General features: G+C 39.4%; 1 protein-coding gene across 3 annotated transcripts in view; it reads right to left on the reverse strand.

The window, feature by feature from the left end:
* Nucleotides 1–20195, reverse strand: part of HBS1L (HBS1 like translational GTPase) — a 75312-nt gene that overhangs the window by 13943 nt on the left and 41174 nt on the right. For 2 of the 3 annotated variants that reach the window (XM_080666427.1, XM_080666430.1), the window contains 8 exons: nucleotides 14105–14213; nucleotides 11772–12034; nucleotides 11142–11307; nucleotides 8434–8551; nucleotides 6558–6704; nucleotides 4835–4909; nucleotides 4150–4267; nucleotides 3655–3723 (listed from right to left, as the gene is read on the reverse strand). In XM_080666427.1, coding sequence (XP_080522553.1) covers nucleotides 3655–3723; nucleotides 4150–4267; nucleotides 4835–4909; nucleotides 6558–6704; nucleotides 8434–8551; nucleotides 11142–11307; nucleotides 11772–12034; nucleotides 14105–14213 — 1065 coding nt within the window. The remainder of the gene's footprint in view (nucleotides 1–3654; nucleotides 3724–4149; nucleotides 4268–4834; nucleotides 4910–6557; nucleotides 6705–8433; nucleotides 8552–11141; nucleotides 11308–11771; nucleotides 12035–14104; nucleotides 14214–20195) is intronic. The other variant, XM_080666428.1, reaches the window with a different exon arrangement.

Genomic DNA, 20195 nt, shown 5'->3' on the forward strand with positions numbered 1-20195 from the left:
AGTCATCAATTTACTGCTTCTCAGTTCCAAATCCACTCTTTACTGCCTGCTCTGTGAATAATGGAGATATGGGGGACAAGTGACATTTTTACTGTATTGACATTTTTAATATATAAATATGTTACATCCTTCCGCTTACTGAGATTGTTTATTCCATTTCCATGTTATATATTTCTATACTAGAGGCCCAGTGCACAAAATTGTGCACTCGGGGGGGGGGGGGCGGGGGGAGTCCTCAGCCCGCCTGTGCCCCCTCGCAGTCTGGGAGCCCTCGGGGAGATGTCCGACTGATGGCAGTCTGACATCCTTAGCACTGCCGCCAGCTGTGAGCCCAGCTTCTGGCTGAGCAGCGCTCCCCCCGTGAGAGGGCACTGACCACCAGGGGGCAGCTCCTGCGTTGAGCATCTGCCCCTTGGTGGTCAGTGCGTGTCATAGCAACTGGTCGTTCTGAAACCAGCTCTCCAACATCCCCCGAGGGGTCCCGGATTGCGAGAGAATGAAGGCCAGGCTAAGGGACCCCACTGGTGCATGATCAGGGCCAGGGAGGGATGCAGGAGGCTGGCCAGCCAGGGAAGGACCGTGAGAGGGCTCCAGGGTGTATCCGGCCCGTCTCACTCAGTCCTGATCGGCCAGATCCTAGCAGCAACCTAACCTACCAGTCGAAGCATCTGCCCCCTGGTGGTCAGTGCACATCATAGTGATTGGTCAACCGGTCAACTGTCTGCCCTCTGGTGGTCAGTGCATGTCATAGTGAGCAGTTGAGCAGCCTCAGCATATCATTAGCATATTACACTTTGATTGGTTGAATGGTCAACCAGATGACCGGACACTTAGCATATTAGGCTTTTATTATATAGGATAGGGTCTTACACTCATTAAGTGAGATGTATTCTTAGGTATTTAATACATCACCTCCTCCAGCAATGTCTGTACCCTTCTGTGTTTGGGTACTTTCCCTCAGCCCTAGGGTACCACATAGTTTCCTTATCTAAAAAAGAATAATATGCAAATTGACTGTACCTCTGCTACACTCACAAGCCACTCCAACCAGCCAATCAGGAGCGAGTATGCAAGTTAACCCAACCAAGATGGCTGCAGCCACGGAGCTGCAGTAGGCAGGAGGCTTGGGTTTCCCCTGCAATGGAAGAAGCCAAGCTTCTCTGCCACCCTGGCCGGCCCAGGCCTACACTCAAGGCTACAAAGTTTCAATTATAAAAGATAAATAAATCCCAACAAAAATGGCAGCAGCCACAGAGATGGAGAAAGCAGGAGGCATGAGTTGCCCCTGGCAATGAGGAAGCCAAGCTTCCGCAGCCCTGGCCTGCCTTAGCCTCCACTACAAAGTTTCAATTATAGAAGATAAATAAATCCCAACAAAAATGGCTGCAGCCACAGAGTGAGCAGGAGGCTTGGCTCTGCTCAAGGCTACAAAGTTTCAATTATAGGAGATAAATAAACCCCAGATACCAGGGCCTCTGCTTGTGTCACCAGGGGGCATGGCCGGCCTGCAAACCACCACAGGCCCCTTGCCCAGGCCACCCCAAGCCCCAAGGGAACCCCACCCTGATCCGGGACACCCTTCAGGGCAAACCAGCCGGCCCCCACCTGTGCACCAGGCCTCTATCTTATCTAATAAAAGAGTAATATGCAGATTGACCATCACTCCAACACACAAGATGGATGCCCCCATGTGGTCAAAGATGGCTGCCCCCATGTGGACACAAGATGGCCACAACAAGATGGCCAGCAGGGGAGGGCAGTTGCGAGGGACCATGTCTGCAAGGGAGGGCAGTTGTGAGCAATCAGGCCAGCAGGGGAGGGCAGTTGGGAGGGACCAGGCCTGCAAGAGAGAGCAGCTGGGGGCGATCAAGCCTGCAGGGGAGGCCAGTTAGGGTGGACCAGGCCGGCAGAAGAGGGAAGTTGGGGGCGACTGGGCCTGCACGGAAGGGCAGTTGGGGGGGACCCAGGCCTGTAGGGGAGAGCAGTTGGGGGGGACCAGGCCTGCAGGGGAGGGCAGTTAGGGGTGACCAGGCCTTCAGGGGAGAGCAGTTAGGGGTGACCAGGCCTGCAGGGGAGGGCAGTTAGGGGCAATCAGGCTGGCAGGGGAGCAGTTAGGCATCAATCAGGCTGGGAGGGGAGTGGTTTGGGAGTGATCAGGCTGGCAGGCAGAAGCGGTTAGGGGCAATCAGGAAGGCAAGCAGGCGAGCAGTTGGGAGCCAGCAGTCCTGGATTGTGAGAGGGATCCCAGATTGGAGAGGGTGCAGGCTGAGCTGAGTAATACACACCCCCGCGCACGAATTTTGTGCACTGGGCCTCTATACTACACTAACTAATAAAAGAGAAAGATGTAAATTGACCGTCACTTTGCGACGCCCACCAGCCAATCAGGAGTATGCAAATTAATCCAACATAGATGGCGGGTTAATTTGCATATGCAGGAGCCAAGCAGCCAGGGGTGGGGCAGCTGCTTGCGCACGCGCCAGCACCAAGCGGCCTGGGTCCCGGGGACAGGTGTTCTCGGGACACAGGCCACTCTGAGCCTGTAGGCCCGCGCATAGGCCTGGAGCGGCTGGGGTCCCGGAACGCCCATGACCACTCCGAACCTATGCTTGCAGGCGCCAAGCAGCCAGGGGCAGGGCGGGAACATCGCCGGGACCCAGGCACTCTGAGCCGGCACACACGCAAGCAGCCAGGGGCACGGCGGGAACATCCCCCGCAGCGAGCGAGCAGACAGCAGACTGTGGGAGAGCAGACAGCTGGGCCCTGCTTGCCTCTGGCCGTGGCAGCAAGGGGCAAGCAGTCCCCCACAGTGAGTGAGCAGAGAGCAGGGCCCTGCTTGCCTCTGGCCGTGGCAGCAAGGGGCAAGCAGTCCCCCACAGTGAGTGAGCAGAGAGCAGGGCCCTGCTTGCCTCTGGCCATGGCAGCGAGGGGCAAGCAGTCCCCCCGCAGGGCCCCCACAGAGAGCAGACACTAGGGCCTGTGATGGTGTCAAGCAGGCAGGTCCGCAGAGAGCAGAGAACCATGGGAACAGGCCTAAGCTGTCAGCAGGACATCCCCTGAGGGCTCCCAGATTGGAGAGGGTGCAGGTCGGGCTGAGGGACCCCACCTCCTCCATGCAAGAATTTCGTGCACCGGGCCCCTAGTATCTTATATCACTCTTTTATCACATTAACAATCCATTGAACTTCCCATTTTACCTATGTGTAGTAGGTGTCTCCTGATTGAATCCAGACTCCTACAGATAGATAGGAAATGAATAAGAGAGAGAAGAACAAACCATGGGTAGGCATTGTGGCAACAGGGACCCTCCAATGTGGTTAAGAAATAGTGAACAATCCAGTTTGGTAGAAGGATACAGAAACTAAGGGGATCTACTGTGAGAAAAAACTACGAGGCTAGAAAGATAAAGGATAAAGTATTTTCATACCTGAAAAATAAATGAGACGGGGAAATAGTGAGTAAATTGAAGATTTTTCTGGGCAGGGGAGTTAAGAAACTAGTACTGTGCCCTTTAAATTTGGCAGTGATCCTCACATTGGCATAAAGAAGGGAGAATCTGAAAGACAATATAATAATTTTGTCCAAGAAAAGAGGTCAGGAGATAACAGAAAGGCAGGGGTCATACTGCAACAGTACTGCAGAGGTAGCACTTACCTTTGAAAACATCAGATACACATAATCTGAAAGGCTTATCGATAGATCGTTGAGGAGGCTTGAAGGAATCTGAAAAAAATGGCAAAAAAGCTAGGTTTAATTTAAAAGTAATTTTTGACTCATGTCCAAAGAGCCTAATAAAGCCCCATCTCTCTTAGAAAATAATTATTTTTTATAAATATAAAAATTAATAGCAAATTGACTGTCATTCATATACTTTGTAGTTTATAAAATGTTTTCACACATATTAAATCATTTAATGTCAATCAACAACAGTCTGTGTGGTGGGTAGGGTAGGTATTAGCCTCATTAAGTCAATAAGGAAAAGTGAGTATTAGTTTAAATATTGCATGTTATTTCAAATCTGGTAACGTAGCTCCTCCAACTACAAATCCTCTGCTTTTGCACACACAACACTGTCTACCATAAAGAACTCTAAACAATAATTAATAGCAAATTTATAATGCATCAAAATTAGTAAGGCAATATTCTTACCAATTTGTTCTAGTAAACATAGTCCTTTATACCATTTTGTAAGTTCACTCGACTGGGATTTAGTGATTAGATTTTCACCACTGAGACCACTTGTAGGGATAAAAGCAACATCACTTTCCTATTAAAAAAGATTGGATATATGAAACTTAATACAACATTGTTTCTAAAAAGTTAAAAGATTCACCATTACCATAATTGCACCAAGTTGGCAAAAGCAACAACAATGTACTTTTTTTAAAATTAATAGAAATCATAGTACTACAATCCTGATCTCATCTGACATTTTCAACTTTTTTGATTTTGCGGGAAATTTACAAATGTGTTCCAAAACATGCCAAGCATTTTACCTAGTAACACAGGCATATTTCACATTTTTGCTATAGAAATTCCTCTCTACTGCTTTCCACTTTTCTCTGTGATTGCCCTAAACCATATACCTAACTGAATAGGTGGAAAAAAAGTATTTTACTTGTATTAAGTCCAAGCCAATTTACAAAATATATGCAATTTAAGGTGAAGTAATCCAAAGAACAAAGACATAATATATACATGATACCGGGGCAAATAAAAACAAAAAGAATTCATGACATTTAACAAGAACACCAACATATTTGTTTTTTCTCTCCTAATAATAAAATGAGACTTAAGGAAAGTAACTACATAAATAAATTTAAAATTATCTTACCTTAAAACCTGCTTGCTTAAGAAAGTGCCCAAGTTTTCCAGTAATCTCTTGAAATCTTTCTTGTTGCCAATTAACCTGATAAAGATCCAATTTAGGTTTAAAACTATGATTCACACACAGGCTATATATAAAATTTAAATTTATACAATAAAATGTAAATAATCGACTATAAAATAAATATAAAATCTATTAAATATAAAATCCTTTAACCAGTTAACTGCCATAAGCAGCTATAGATGCAAGTGGCGGACCTTTTTTAACTGAATTCAAAATATCGCGGCAGTTAACTGGTTAAAATTAAAATTCAGAATATGAGATTTCACTATTAATACGATCTAAAAGTACCTTCTACAACAGAAAGCCTAGAAACAAACTCCAATACACACAGACATTTTTGTATATGTTAAAAATGATTTCAAATTTGGGGAGAAAAATGGATAATTTATTAAATTGTGCTTGGACCAACTGATGAAATAATACAAAGCCAAATAGACTAAAAATGTATATGTAATATGAACTCTAGATAGCATTATGCATACTGTATTACTTAGAGGTAAGGGTAGCAATGTCTGTAACTTACTTGGAAATTCATATCAAAATGAAATGCATTAAGATAGAGACAGGGGAAGATAGACAAAAATGTGATCAAACAAGTAGTAGAATCTTTAGTAGTGGGTATAATATAGGTGTTTACTTTAAAATTCTTTCAACTTTTGTTTACATTTGAAATTTAAAAGGTATATGTGATAATGATATCACAGAAGAACTATGTAAAAAAATGTAGGTGAATATGTATCTGATTCCAGGGTAAGAGAATACTTAAAAGGAAATATTTATAAATTTGAATATATGTCAAAAGCACACCACAAATAAAATGAGAAGTAAAATAATAAATTGGTAAAAATATCTAAGACAAAGATAAAAGATTAATATCTTTAATAAGTAATGCTTACAAATTGATAAGAAAAAAATTCATAAATGAGCAAATTTATAAATAATTCCAAAAGAAAAAATATAAATGGTCAATAAATATACGAAGTATATTTACATATTATTGTAAATACTAAAAAGCAAGTTAGGAAAAGAAATATCATGTTTTATTTATCAAGTTGGAAAACAATCCTTTAAAATCAGCAGTGTTGATAAAATGTGGGTAAGTAACTATGCCATATGTGTCAAGAGAAAGCAACTAGAACTTCTCTCAAAGGTGTTTTTATCATGTCCAGTGAGTCTTAAAAATTTATATGCCCTTAAGCCAGAAATTTCCACAGAATAAACTATTTCTAAACACACAAGAATACACACAAAACTAGAAACATTCATAAGTGTGGGGCTGTTTGAATAAATTGTATCTTTAAAATAAACTAGAATAAAGCTATAAAAACAATCTCTTTGTACAAAACTTATTATTACTTGGAAACGTGTACAAAACTATTGTCAACTTTTTGAAAAGGCAGATAATAAAAAATATTATTTATACTAAAATAAATGTGTATTATTTTACAACTAAAAACATATTTAAGGTATTTTAATTTTGAAAATAAGAAGACATCTTTTTGCTTAAAATTACCCATATACCATTTATTTAATATCAGAATCATGAATTTCTTTTTTCAGATACAGCAACTGGACTTTTAAAATACACTAGTCACATCTAAGGTCCTCAATATGGCAGAATAACATTTTAATTAGCATCTAAAATCCTCATAAACCCTTTACATACCTGATCCATTTTATTGACTGCAACTGCAAGCTGTGTTACTCCAAGAGAACGAACCAAGAGGCCATGTTCTCGCGTTTGTCCCCCAGTCTCAAATCCAGCTTCAAACTCTCCCCTGCTGGCATCTACAACTAAGACAGCTACATCTGCCTAAGGAAGAAAAAACAATCAAAACTAGAAATAACGTCACAGAATTTTAATTCAAAGGGCAGATTTTTCAGCTAATTGTGTATTGGTCAGATCTGAAAGGCAGATTCTAACCTGACACCAAACAGCAAAGCAAATAAAACAAAAGAATTACGCAGACGGTTTACAATTTTTCAATTAAAAGAGTACCAGCATGCAGCAGGGGAAAAATTATAAGAATAAAAATATTCTCATATTTGATTATATTACTAGAGGCCCGGTGCATGAAAATTCGTGCACTGGCAGGGAGGGTCCCTCAGCCCGGCCTGCCCCCTCTCACAGTCTGGGAGCCCTCAGGGGATGTCCTACTGATGGCTTAGGCCCGCTCCCCCATCACCCCGCTGCTGCTGCCACTGCCAGCCACCGAGGCTGCCGGCCCTCAGCCCTTTCTTCTTAGCACTGGCCCTGCCCCCTGCCCACTGGTGGGGTGGGTAATCTGGGGCCAGGCCAGCTGGGGGAGGGGCTGTGGGAGGTTGAGGCACTGCAGTCGCACACCGTCCAGCCTCTGCGGAGGCTCCGGGACCATGGCACCACCACCTCTCCCAGCACTGCCTCTGCTGAAGGAGGGGCTATGGCACGGGTGGGACCGGACCAGGCCCACCGCGCTGCTGCCTCTCCCGCACCGCAGCTGCCCTCGGCCTTTCGCAGCCCTTTGCAGCCATGGTGGCTGTCCTTGCCCTTTTGCAGCCGCAGGCAGCCACTTCAGCTTTGTCCAGAAGGACGTCCAGAAGATATCCAGTCTAATTAGCATATTGCCCTTTTATTAGTATAGATTAAAATATCAGGGTAAAGGAGGAAAAACATAAACAAAATTAAAACAGAAGTCACACTTTTGTCAGGTGACACGGGCAAATTTTTGAACTCTCCATATTTTCCAGTAATCATGTTATAAAAGAAATTAATGTCCTATATGTGCAGTGTTACATGTAAGTTTACAAACTAATTATTTTTTAATCCTATAAAGAATGTAAATAAACCATAGGGGGAAAACTCCCAAGCTTCATTATTTATGCATAAATTCACTCTGAATATATAGGACTTGAATGTATAGAACTTGCAAAAAGGCAGATGTTGAAATCGTCACTCCAACTTAATAAATGAAATGTATATCTCATCACACATTTTTACCATTATCCTCTACCTAATAAAAGAGTAACGTGCTAATTGACCGTACCTTTGTGATGACCGTACCTTTGCGACACCCACCAGCCAATCAGGAGTGAGTATGCAAACTAACCCAACAAAGATGGTGGGTTAATTTGCATACACAGGCGCTGAGCGGTCGGGGGCAGGGCAGGACACTTATGTCATCACCATGGCAATAATGCAGGCGTTCCGCACCACCCCAGCTGCTCTGGGACTCTGGGCAGCATGGGAAGGTGGAAAGGTGGCTCTGGCCAGAGCAAAGGCAGTGCTGGCAGCCAGGGGAAGGAAGGCCCATTTTTGCACGAATCTTCGTGCATCAGGCCTCTAGTTTTTACTAGAAAGAAATTCATAGGTTTTACACGTTTGCTTCTTTGTAATGAATTAGAAAAAGTTTTATAAAGTACTAAGAGATCATGAAAAATATTTCTCTATTTTTTCTAACTTTTTAAAAGTTAAAATTTTAAAAGTTATAACCTAGAATTATAACCTCAGCATCCGGAAGTTTTATATACATGTAGTGCACTATCATTAAGGAAATATCTGGTACCTGGGCCGCTCCCGTAATCATATTTGGAATGAAATCCTTATGGCCTGGAGCATCCATTAATGTTATAACTTTGGTTGTGGTCTCAAACTTTGTCATACCAACATCCATTGTTACTCCCCTTAAAGAAAACATAAAATGGTTAGAATGCACTATATAAATAATCAGTGTAATGGATTAAATTATTTCATAATATAAGTTAAATGACAGTCTAAATTCTTAATAATGGGGATTTTATTATATAGCCTATTACTTTGAGAAATTAAGCTATCAATTTGGGCTAGAATTTCTGCTGTGACAGAATTACACCCATAGAACTTTAAAATAAAGTGTGGATGCAGCAAAGCTTTTTTTTTTCTTTCTTTCGGTAAGCAATGCAGATTGGAAACAAAGGAGGATATGTGGAGACATCTCCAAAAAAGAGAACAGTAAAATGAAGAAAAGGTAAAATGAAGAATGACCACTATCAGGGGGTAGTTTTCCTCACCTTCTTATGTTTATGCTTCACTAATTATAGAAACAAACTTAGGAAACTTTCATCTGTAAGACCATCAGTATGTTACACATTAGAAAACAGGAGATATCAGAGGAGAGGCCCCATTTTTTAAAAATTGAGAAAGATGAAGAGTAGTTTGTTTCACATCCCATTTCATCCTTCTTAAAGACCAAATACAGTGCCTCTTGATAGCCACACAAATGCAGATTCGGGTTATAAGAAAGCCCAGGGAGGGTCTGCAAAGGTACTAAGTCATTCTAGACTTCAGGAATTTAGAAGAGAAATCAGGTGGGCAATGAACTAGGTAATTACCCATCTGTTCGGCCCAGGATAATCCAGAGTAGTAAATGAGCACCCCCTTTTACTATCTAGTATCCCAACAACTATAATGATAAATTACATGTTGACCCTAACAGTAAGGTAACTGTGGTCTCCTTACTCAAGCCATTCTAGTTAAATCTGAACCCATGGGCCATTTGAACTTCTGAAATTATGCTTCATTCTCTTTAATAATCCCCAAATAAGTGCCTTTAGATTAGTGATGAACCGAGACTTATTCCAAGATCCTCCCTAGACTTCTTTGATCACTATATACTCTTCACTCAGCTCTGGTCTAGATTTGTAAGACTAAAGATGTCATTCATTTTACTAATTTCTGTTCAACACCCAATTAGAATGGAGAATTTACAAATATTTAACATGCTGGGATAAACAACACATCATATTTTTGAAATGTTATTAAGGAACATAAACTGGCGAGTTAAAACTCCCATTCTATATCTGGAAGCTTCTCCTAGCTACAGAATGAAGGAATATTCTAAAAATTGCATCATGCTGAATAACAGAGATATAACAGATAACCAGCAGATGTATTCTTTTAAAAACCACTAAAAGTATTGACTACTCTAGGAATGAGATTATTATGTCACTTCCCAGCTCAACTCACTTAAGAAAATTCACACAAGTCATTCTAATTTATAGTGTCCTCAATCTGTTTATGTACTTAATAGATGACACAAAGCAAAAAAAAAACCATATACTTTAATAATCTGCACAGCAAACTGGTAGATAAAAATGTGTTTAGTCTTCTGATATCATACATAAATTTCACTGTTTTCCAATATATGTTTTTTAAAAATTTGCAGCTGTCCCACTAACTTTTCTTACTAGGTTGGAAAACAAGCATGTTATACTGTATGTAGAATAAAGGGGACACCTATAAGAGAAAAAAACACTGTAACATAAATTCCTATTTATCAAAAGAGGTAAGGAATATTAATATCCCCTTTACTGAGAATTACCTTATATATTATAATGTAGACTATCCAAGACTCCAAGAAAAAATACACATTTTTAAAAAGCATGAAAATCCAAATATATTCTCTATTCTCATTCAGAATGAAGACACAGGCACAGAGAATAACCATTGTTGATTCAAGACTTTCAGAGGACTTCAGGTCTTTAGAGTAATTATTTTGAGACAGCTGACACATCTGCCATTTCACTTAATTATTAAGGTTCTCTTTCTTTCCTCACAAAGGTGCCACTGCCACCCCCATCCCTACAATTCTAACATAATATGTATCACCATTCTAAAAGGCTTCAAAAGAAATATTATGAGTATTTCTAGCTGCACCCTCCTGCTAGAATCTCCCCAATATTAGCACTGAACACAGTAACAGATACAGAAGTAACTGACTTGATTAAAACTATATGGTAGAAGATAGGTTTAGTCACTTGTTGACTTTTGTCTCATGAAACACAGCACAAAAAGTGTAAAAGTAAATTAAGTCTGGTCATTTGCATTTACAAGACATTTTACTACAAAAAGTTACCTTTCCTTTATAATCTGACATAAAATTAAATGTCTTACTCAGAATTTTAATTCAAAATCAAGGCAATTTGACATATACTTAGGGAAGTAACAACAGAAATGTCACTCATTGAATAATTAGCTAAGCATTTTTATACTTTTTAAAAAGTTTCAATAAATGTTCTTTTAAACTATTCTCATAGAAATTGGAAGAGAAAAAACATGCAGATTCATTATGTATGTAGTAATGAAAACTACAGTAAAAATATTTCCCATATAATAGAAATCTTTTTTCTAAAAATAGTCTAAAATATTTCATGGTGTTTCACACATATTCAACACATTTTACATACTTAATTAAAATATAATTTCAAACTGAAAATTTTGAAATATAGTGACTACCTTTCCCTTTCTTCTCCAGTCTCATCCAAGACCCATGCATATGCAAACGAAGCTTTGCCAGCCTTTTTAGACTCTTGTTCATACTTATGCATAGTTCTTTTGTTTACATTACCCAGAAGATAAAGCATATGGCCCATCAGAGTACTTTTCCCAGCATCAACATGACCTAAGGAAAATTGATTCAGGATTAATACTAGGTACATTTTCCAGATGTTGTTCACATTGAGGCATTGCATGAACATGAATTCAATAGTTCACAGCAGTGTTTAGAGTAATAAATATCAATTTTTATTAAATGATATTTAAAACAATTAAATGGGGGGGAAAAGAGCATGTCTTTTTTGAGAGGAGGGGAATTTTCCTGATTTTTTTAAATTAAAATTGTCAACAAGACATGCCATTTTCAAAATGGTCACAAATGAAAAGGTCACAGTGAAGTCTAACGACCTTGGTAAGTTGGCATTATTTCACCCTGGGTGACTAGAAAGCATTATGATGCAATGCCCCCTTGCTTCAGGTCCATTACACCCATAGAGAGACGCAGAGTGGAACAAGTTCCCATGCTGCAACTAGGAAGCTGTGAGGCTGAAGCAGAGTTGACTGACAGTCCAGTGGGGCAAAGGACATTACCAATGACCACCAAGTTGAGGAGTTGCTTCCCTCCTTGCCGCTTCTCCAGCTCTGCTTTGACATCTATCTGCTGCCTCAGCTTGCCAGGCTTTCTCACTGGTGTTTGTGTTGAACTCTGCTCCTCTGATGCTTGAATGGGGTGGGGTGGAACAGCTGATTTAGAAACGGAATCGAAAACATCAGAAGAAGCCATGCTGGTATCGTCACTAGGGTGTCCTTTTTGAGGTGTGTGGAAACCATGACCATTTTCTTCAGCTGTTACTCTAAAGAAAGCAGAGATAGGAAAAGAGTGTTAAAACCAACTCTATAATGTCAGAGAAGTCCTCTCTTCATCTTCCTTACACTTGCAAACCAAAAATGACCTCTGCTAAGTGGTTAGAGTCTGTTAAGGTAGAATGATAAGTAGCTAGACACAAACCACACAAATACAGACTTGGAAGATCTCAGAAGAAAAACAGTCTACCAAAACTATGATAAGAAGAAAATACCCCGTAAAATAACTGAAATTCAAAGTCTAATTAAGCCCATAGTCTTAGCCATATAATCCTATCAAAACAGATGGCATAAAGGGGGCATTTTTAAAAGATTGACACAAAATGTGTTCCTGGAGATAAATTAGTAGTAAAAAAAAAAATTAGTTTTATCCCTAACTTATTCTAACAAGAGAGAGGACTTACAATCTCTTTTGCTCAAACTATCTTTAAGGGAGCTATCTCTTAAGGTCTACATATTCTTAATGCTTTTGGCAAAGGAGTCTCAATTCATTATTTCAAAAAATACTTGATTGATTTACTAAAAACTACAACACATACTAGGCACTGATGTTGAAAAGATGATATAGAAATGAGAAAATTATCTACTACTCTCAGAAGCTTAGAATCTAGCAAGGGGCTCAGACACATAAAGTAGAAACAAGACCACCTAGAACTTATTCTCTCCTTAACAATGAAGATGCCTCTTTGACTATTCTCCATAGAAACTATAGCAGTGCTATCCTGGGGATAGCTATAAAGAATGTGACTTAATCCGCCAGACTGTGATATGCCTTACATTTCCATCATTGACTATAGATAAATAGAATTAGGACAAAGAATAGGTTAAACTGCAAGTCACGTTTCCCTCTCAGGGCATTTTTATATGCTCCACACTTAATCCTATATTTCAAGAAAGAGACAGATTGTTATATCTACAACTTTGTTAAAAACCTCATATCCATTCCCATTTTATTTTGTTTTGCAAAATCTCCAATAGCCAATTTTGGTGTTCATTTTTTTAATAATGCTTAAATTAGTTTCATCTTGAACTACAGAGAAAAAATTTTACTAATGTGAAAAATGCTCCCATCCTTTAAAAAATTCCAACAGGCTAAATTAAGTGAGATCAAATTTAGACTATAATTTGCAAACATTTACCTGAATGCCCAGAGCTAGCTCTAAAACCAGTTATGAGTATGTGAAATAGAGTTTATTCTTATATTATTCTTATTTATTAACTAGAGGCCCCTTGCACAAATTCATGCACCAGTGGGGTTCCTCAGCCTGGCCTGCGGGATCGGGCTGAAACCGACTCTCCAATGATCCCCTGAGGGGTCCTGGATTGCGAGAGGGCACAGGCCAGGCCAAGGGACCCCACCCAGTGCATCATCAGGGCCGGGGAGGGATATGGGAGGTTGGCCAGCCAGGGAGGGACCGCAGGAGGGCTCCAGGGCGTGTCTGGCCCATCTCACTCAGTCCCGATCGGCCGGACCCCAGCAGCAAGCTAACCTACCAGTCAAAGCGTATGACCCTGGTGGTCAGTGCATGTCATAGCAACTGGTGGACCAATCAACTGTCTGCCCTCTGGTGCTCAGTGCAGGTTATAGCAACTGGTTGAGTGGCCTTAGCATATCATTAGCATATTACACTTTGATTGGTTGAATGGACAACTGGACACTTAGCATATTAGACTTTTATTATATAGGATTATTGCATTATTTATTTGTATTGCAACTATAAACCTATTTGTGCCCATCCCATACAAGTAATTCCCAAATGCTACTTACCTACGCCACCTAGTGGCACAAGGAGTCCCTATCTCAACAGTGTTAGATTTCACAAAATCATGTTTTTAAAGGAGCTATAAATAATTTAATTTAAATAGGGAAATTGATAATGAGACAGATTATGTTACATACATGGGTAAGTCTAGAACTAAGTGTAATTTCCTATGCCCTTCATTTGTACTATGACATATTGAAGACTGTGGGTAGCTCAATGTTAATGATATATTTTCTGATAGTCTAACAGGACACAAACTAATTTCAAAAAAGGAGGGGGGAGGGTTATAAATCTTACCCAGGCACTTCAAATCCCATGGTTGGCTTCTTTCCAGATACAGTCATTTTAGCAACTTTCGGCACAATATCACATTCACTTCGAGATGACTGGGAATCTATTGATTTTCCTAATTAAAGAGTAAAATACAGAAGTTTAATTAATTAAAGTTCATTTCTAGAAACATATATTAAATAAATATATAATGAAAATTACATTTCATAGAATTCATGTCTTTATAAACATATATTCTTTTCTCTAAAACATTTTAGTGAAACATTAAAAAGCTGAAAAAAATTCTTCTGATACCCTATTCTGGAAAATCCCCTATATCAGGCCTTTGTTGGGCTTAACCTCCACCAAATCTCTTCCTAATTTTGAATTGACTCTTAAGTTTCAGTATTAAGAGGTCACGAGGTGGTTTCTGCCCTGCACCTTGTTCAGACAATTCACATAGACCCTCTATCTCCCTCTCCCACCACACCCTTTCACAGTACTAAAACTGTTTGGTCAGTTAGCAGATGGCTAAACTATTTTTAATCCTGTGATACCTATAAACTGATGAGAAAGCTGAGAGTCTGCTGAATTGTGCTGAACACTGCATTTATTTTACTTGCACACAATAATAAACTTAGTAAGACAGCTGCTATCTAAAAATATGGGGGGAAAGGTAATTGTAGAAAAAGTGAATTAAGAACATGGAGGAGGATAAATTATGAGCTACATCGAAGTAAGACTTAATGCATATTTGATCCTTTAAATGCGCGCACGCGCGCACACACACACACACACACACACACACACACACACGGAATTCATGAAATTGCTTAGAATGTAACTTTATGATTTTCAACGAGAGTCCTATCAGGATTGGGTCCACATAAGACTACAGAAACTGCGACACTGAAGAAATAACAAACAGCCAGTTGCTTGCTGAGACTGAGGGTAAATGAGGCAAGTAAAAAGCCTGGTGAAGCAAATCAAGTTTTCGACAATCGTTGCACAAAGGAGAATGATTTGAATATTAAAAAATTAGGAGGACTGTTGGATAATATTGAGAGCCCACTTAAGACTTGTAATAATGAATTTATGATGGAATCAATCTGCCTTTCTCTGTGACTTTCTCTAGCAATGTTCAGCTCAGGAATAGGCACAAAGAGGACATTATTAAATGCTTCATTCAGGGTTAAGTTTCTACCCAACAGGTGCAAGAAGTGAGCAGAAAAAGAAGGTAGTTGAAGGTACCGGCAAAAGTGGAAGGGTTGACATTATCTATAATAATAAAATAGTATGCTAATAGACCGGACATCCTTCTGGACGACCCTCTGAAGCCGAGGGGGGTTGGCGGGGGGGGGGCGCCGAGGCAGAGGCGGCCACCGCAGGGGCAGATGCCAAGCCCCTTGCACGAATTTTGTGCATAAGGCCTCTAGAAAATAATAAACTCTAAACTACATTTAAAAAAATAAAATATAAGAGTACTGATGCACTGGGAGAAAGTAAGAGAAAAAGTCATGACATGAGCACAACCAGGCAGTTGTGGCCAGAATGAAATGTGTGAACTAGCAATTCTGAAGGAGGGGGCATTAGTGAATTGCTGATGAGAGGTGAAGGTCACTGGAAGTGAGGTAGTCAAGGAACTGAAAGCCCAGAGTGTCAGACTTGGTTTTACCACAGTGATGCTCAGGCAAGCTATGGTTGTGAAGAGTTTAGGATGAAGAAGGAAACTGCAAATCTGCTGCCAAAGTCTTCAATATATAAGAAAAAGTGGCCAGTAGATGAGGGCAATGAGGACTAATGAAAGGTTGGTTCAGGCAAAAAGACAGGAATTTTAAGGGAACAGAGATTTAAAAAATAAAAAGGATTAAGGAATAGCAATGTTGGAAAAGGCAGCAAAAAGAACAAAGCTGCTTTTCTAGACCCTGAAGTTTGAAAGGATATCAATGAAGTAAGGCAAGGAAGTAGAAAAATACTAGAAAAACATTGAGAATTATAGAGGTATTTGCTTTTCATAAAAAATACAGTTCCTAAGATTATAGCAAATGTAGAGAGGAGTGAAAGGTGAGTGAAGGTTAGGAAAGAGGAAACTGAAAGCATTATCCTAATGTTTTGTGTATGAGGGTTGGGGGAGGACACCCTAATTGACTAAGACAAGAAAAAGGCACGGTGGATTTTGGCCTCAGTTAAAAGAATAGGGGGAAAGAATCATAAAGCACAAAAATGTCTCAATCCAGGCGATACGTTCCCACTTCCCATTAAGATTAATTTTAATACCTTCCAATCATTTTGCATGAGGAAAATTTCTTGACCCACTTACACATTTAGTACATTGAAATAATGTAATTTTGACTTTAAAAAAAAGTAGGTGTCTGCCCTGACCGGTTTGGCTCAGTGGATAGAGCGTCGGCCTGCGGACTGAAGGGTCCCAGGTTCGATTCCGGTCAAGGGCATGTACCTTGGTTGCGGGCACATCCCCGGTGGGGGGTGTGCAGGAGGCAGCTGATCGATGTTTCTCTCTCATCGATGTTTCTGACTCTCTGTCCCTCTCCCTTCCTCTCTGTAAAAAATCAATAAAATATATTTAAAAAAAAAAAAAAAAGTAGGTGTGTCATGAAATAACATAAAAGGTCACTAAGCATAGAGAAAAATCATAATGTGACCCTATAATATTTCTCAGGATGCAGTATATTATTTTTCATTCTGGTGATTCTTATTTATAGGACATCAAACACAAGATGTAGTATTTCAAATATGTGGTTATGTAAGTGCAAGACTTTTCTTAGAGGAAAAACGTCTAGTATTATAGATCTGAATATCACCCACTAAAGAGTCAGTCTTAAACCTTTTATTTCAAACCCTTGCTGAACTTAAATGAAAACCTCTGCTTGCACATCCACAATTTACCCTCTTCAGACTCACCTCTTTGGTCTTTAAGCACACTCAGCATTCGACTACTAACTCTTTGAAGGTAGGAACTGATTTATAGATATGTTCACCTAGTCCACAGAACATCACCCAGTGCTCTGCCAACAATAAGCATCCAATAAATAGTTTAATGATTAACCCCTAGTGGTTTAAATTTTGAAACCATGAATTGATCTTTCACTTTTGCAAATTATATCTCTTCTTTGGACAATAACCTCCTCTACCTACTCTACCTACTTCTCACACTTAATACCAGCCACCTCCTAAGATTTAGGGATCCTGGCACTTGCTATAGGCACTCTCATGTGCTCTCCTGCCAGGTGCTCTGCATGCTCTTTTCCTTCGTAACAACCACAAGGGTAGGTTTTTATTCCTACATCAGATATGCCAAGGGTATACAACTTGTGACATACCCAGATTAAAAAAAAAAAGAAATTAATCAAATGGTGGCTATTATCAATGAGTGTTTACTCTATTGAGAGACATTTATAAAAGTTGAAGATGAGTTAAAGAGACAATAAGCAAGAGAATTCAAAGTATGTACCTAAGTGATTATGGAAGACTTAAATGAAATGAGATTTAACCTGACCCTGAAAAATAAAGAGGAGACAAAAATAATATGAGAAAGGGCATTTTTAAGTGTTATTGGGGCAAAAATTCTGAAAAAGACTGGGCAAAGATCATTAAATTTTTATAGTAAGACTATGAAATTGAGGCTTTGAATGAAAGGCTTTAAAAAAAAAAAAGACCTTTTACAGATTTATTTTCATCCAGTAAGTAAAAAAGTATAAAGGAGAAGTAGTATTAAATAGTCTAAATTAAATTAGGAAAGATAATTAGAAATGGGGAAGGCCAAATTAAGATTAGGTAAAACCATAGAAACTTACATGTAATTTTTCCATAAATTATGCTACTCTGTCTCATCACTATAATTCCTTTACTTTTCCCGCTCACAAGGCATCCCCCAGCCTTCAGTCCTAGGATGCTATTTAAATTCTACAGATAAAAGAATAAGGGAAACGTAATCAACTCTAATTAGTCCAGTATGGCTAGAAATCTAAGGCTGTCACCAGAAAATTCTAGAACTTGAGCCTTGACCTAGCCATCAAAGATTCCAGAGACCAAGTTTATCCCACTGCAAAATGAGGATATTACCACCTACATCGTCTATCTCACAAAGATGCTATAACTAATATTATATATGTGAAAGCACTCAACTACTAATTTAAAAAATATTCTTCAAACTAAAAAAAAAAAAATCTTCATTCTACGGAATTATCATTGTTCATATAATATTCTTGCCAGAAAACTCTTAAATCAAAAATAATTTAAGTTTGTGGTCAGTACATGTTTACTGTAATTATTTTTAGTTTGACTGAATAGTGCTGCACCCATTAACTTCTCCTTTTAAAATGATTATAGATGACAGGGTCAACAAATGCTAGATGTACCTAGTCATTGACAGTAGCACAAAAAGTATGCTATACCTCAGCTTGAACCCAGTTGTGTTTTGTTTTTTGTTTTTTAATTTATCTGTCATACAAGTAAGTTTAAGGAGCACATAACAACACACACACAAAAAAAGACCCAAAAGTGCAAAATCCAATCAATGGGACTATTTGAGGGGAACACAAGCCAAGTTGATGTTGAAGTTCATCTGGAAGAGTAAATGTGAGAGGATGGCCAATAAAATTTTAAATTAAAAACCATGATAGGGGAACTGCCAGATATCAAGACCTCCTATAGCCCTAGCCAGTTTGGCTCAATGGATAGAGCATCGGCTTGTGAACCAAAGGGTCCTGGGTCGATTCCAGACAAGGGCAAGTACCTTGGTTGCAGGCTCCTCCCTGGCCCAGGCCCTGGTCAGGGCTCATGTAGGAGGCAACCAATCGATGTGTTTGTCTCATATCAAAGTTTCTCTGTCTTTCCCTCTCTCTTTCACTCTCCCTAAAAATCAATGGAAAAATATCCTCGGGTGAGGATTAACAAAAAAACAAACAAACAAAAAGACCTCCTATAAAACTGAAGTAAATTAACATGGTAATGGCACAAGAGTAACTTGATGAATCTGAATAAAGTACAAATGGACCCATTAATAGGAATATATTTTTATTTGTTATACATCACAATAATACTTGAGTATATGGAAAAACATATAGGAATATATAGGAATATGTTATATACATTTATAAATAGAAATTCAGTATATGCAAAGAGATGTTTCAAATCAGAGGAAAAGGATGTGTTACCCAATATTGTATTGGGAATATTGGCTATTCATTTGAGGAAAAGGCTTTATCATGTCTATGGTATATCATATAAATTTCTTGATTAAAAATATGAACTTAAAGAATTATTATAAAAATATATTTATAAATTCAGGTAAGACTGATGAGTCTTATATAAAAATTTTAAAATTTCTCCCTGATTAAGGGTACCACAAGTGGACATAAAGTATGTGGGGAAATATAATAAAAGAGCTCCTAGAAACCAATAATAAAAAAAAAATCCTCAGAAAAAGTGAGCAATCAATAGACCAGGTCAAACTACACAACAAAGAAAGATGTGGCAGAGGAAAGGGAAGACAGGAATGGGAGCGGGGGGGGGGGGGGGGGGGGGGGGAGGGGGAGGGGGAGAAGGGGGAGGGGGAGGGGGAAGGGGGCAGGACGAGGACCAGGAGGAGGACTGAAAAGAGAAAGTAGTGGAAGAGGGGGCATGGAGGGCAAGAGAAGGAGGGAAGAATAGCAAAAGTATTTCTCCTTTTGAAAAAATATATATTTTTATTGATTTCAGAGAGGAAGGGAGAGGGAGAGATAGAAACATCAATGATAGAATCATTGATCGCCTGCTTCCTGCACACCCCCTACTGGGGATCAAGCCCACAATCCGGGCATGTGCCATGACCACTGAGTCACACTGGTCAGGCTACTTCTACATTTTTATTAGCATCTAGTGTTGCCAAAGCAAAGGGTTGGAGAAGAGCACTATCTGACACTGTTGGCTAGAGTTCAGCCTAGAACACGGTTGGTAGGGAGAAATGTGATAAAACTAAAAAGTATTATTATATACTTCTAGGAATGTGTTCTTTTTTTTTTAAATATATTTTTATTGATTCAGAGAGGAAGGAAGAGGGAGAGAGAGATAGAAACATCCATGATGAGAGAGAATCATGGATCTGCTGCCTCCTACA

The sequence above is a fragment of the Plecotus auritus genome (assembly GCF_963455305.1).
Source record: "Plecotus auritus genome assembly, chromosome: 4".
Classification (NCBI taxonomy): domain Eukaryota; kingdom Metazoa; phylum Chordata; class Mammalia; order Chiroptera; family Vespertilionidae; genus Plecotus; species Plecotus auritus.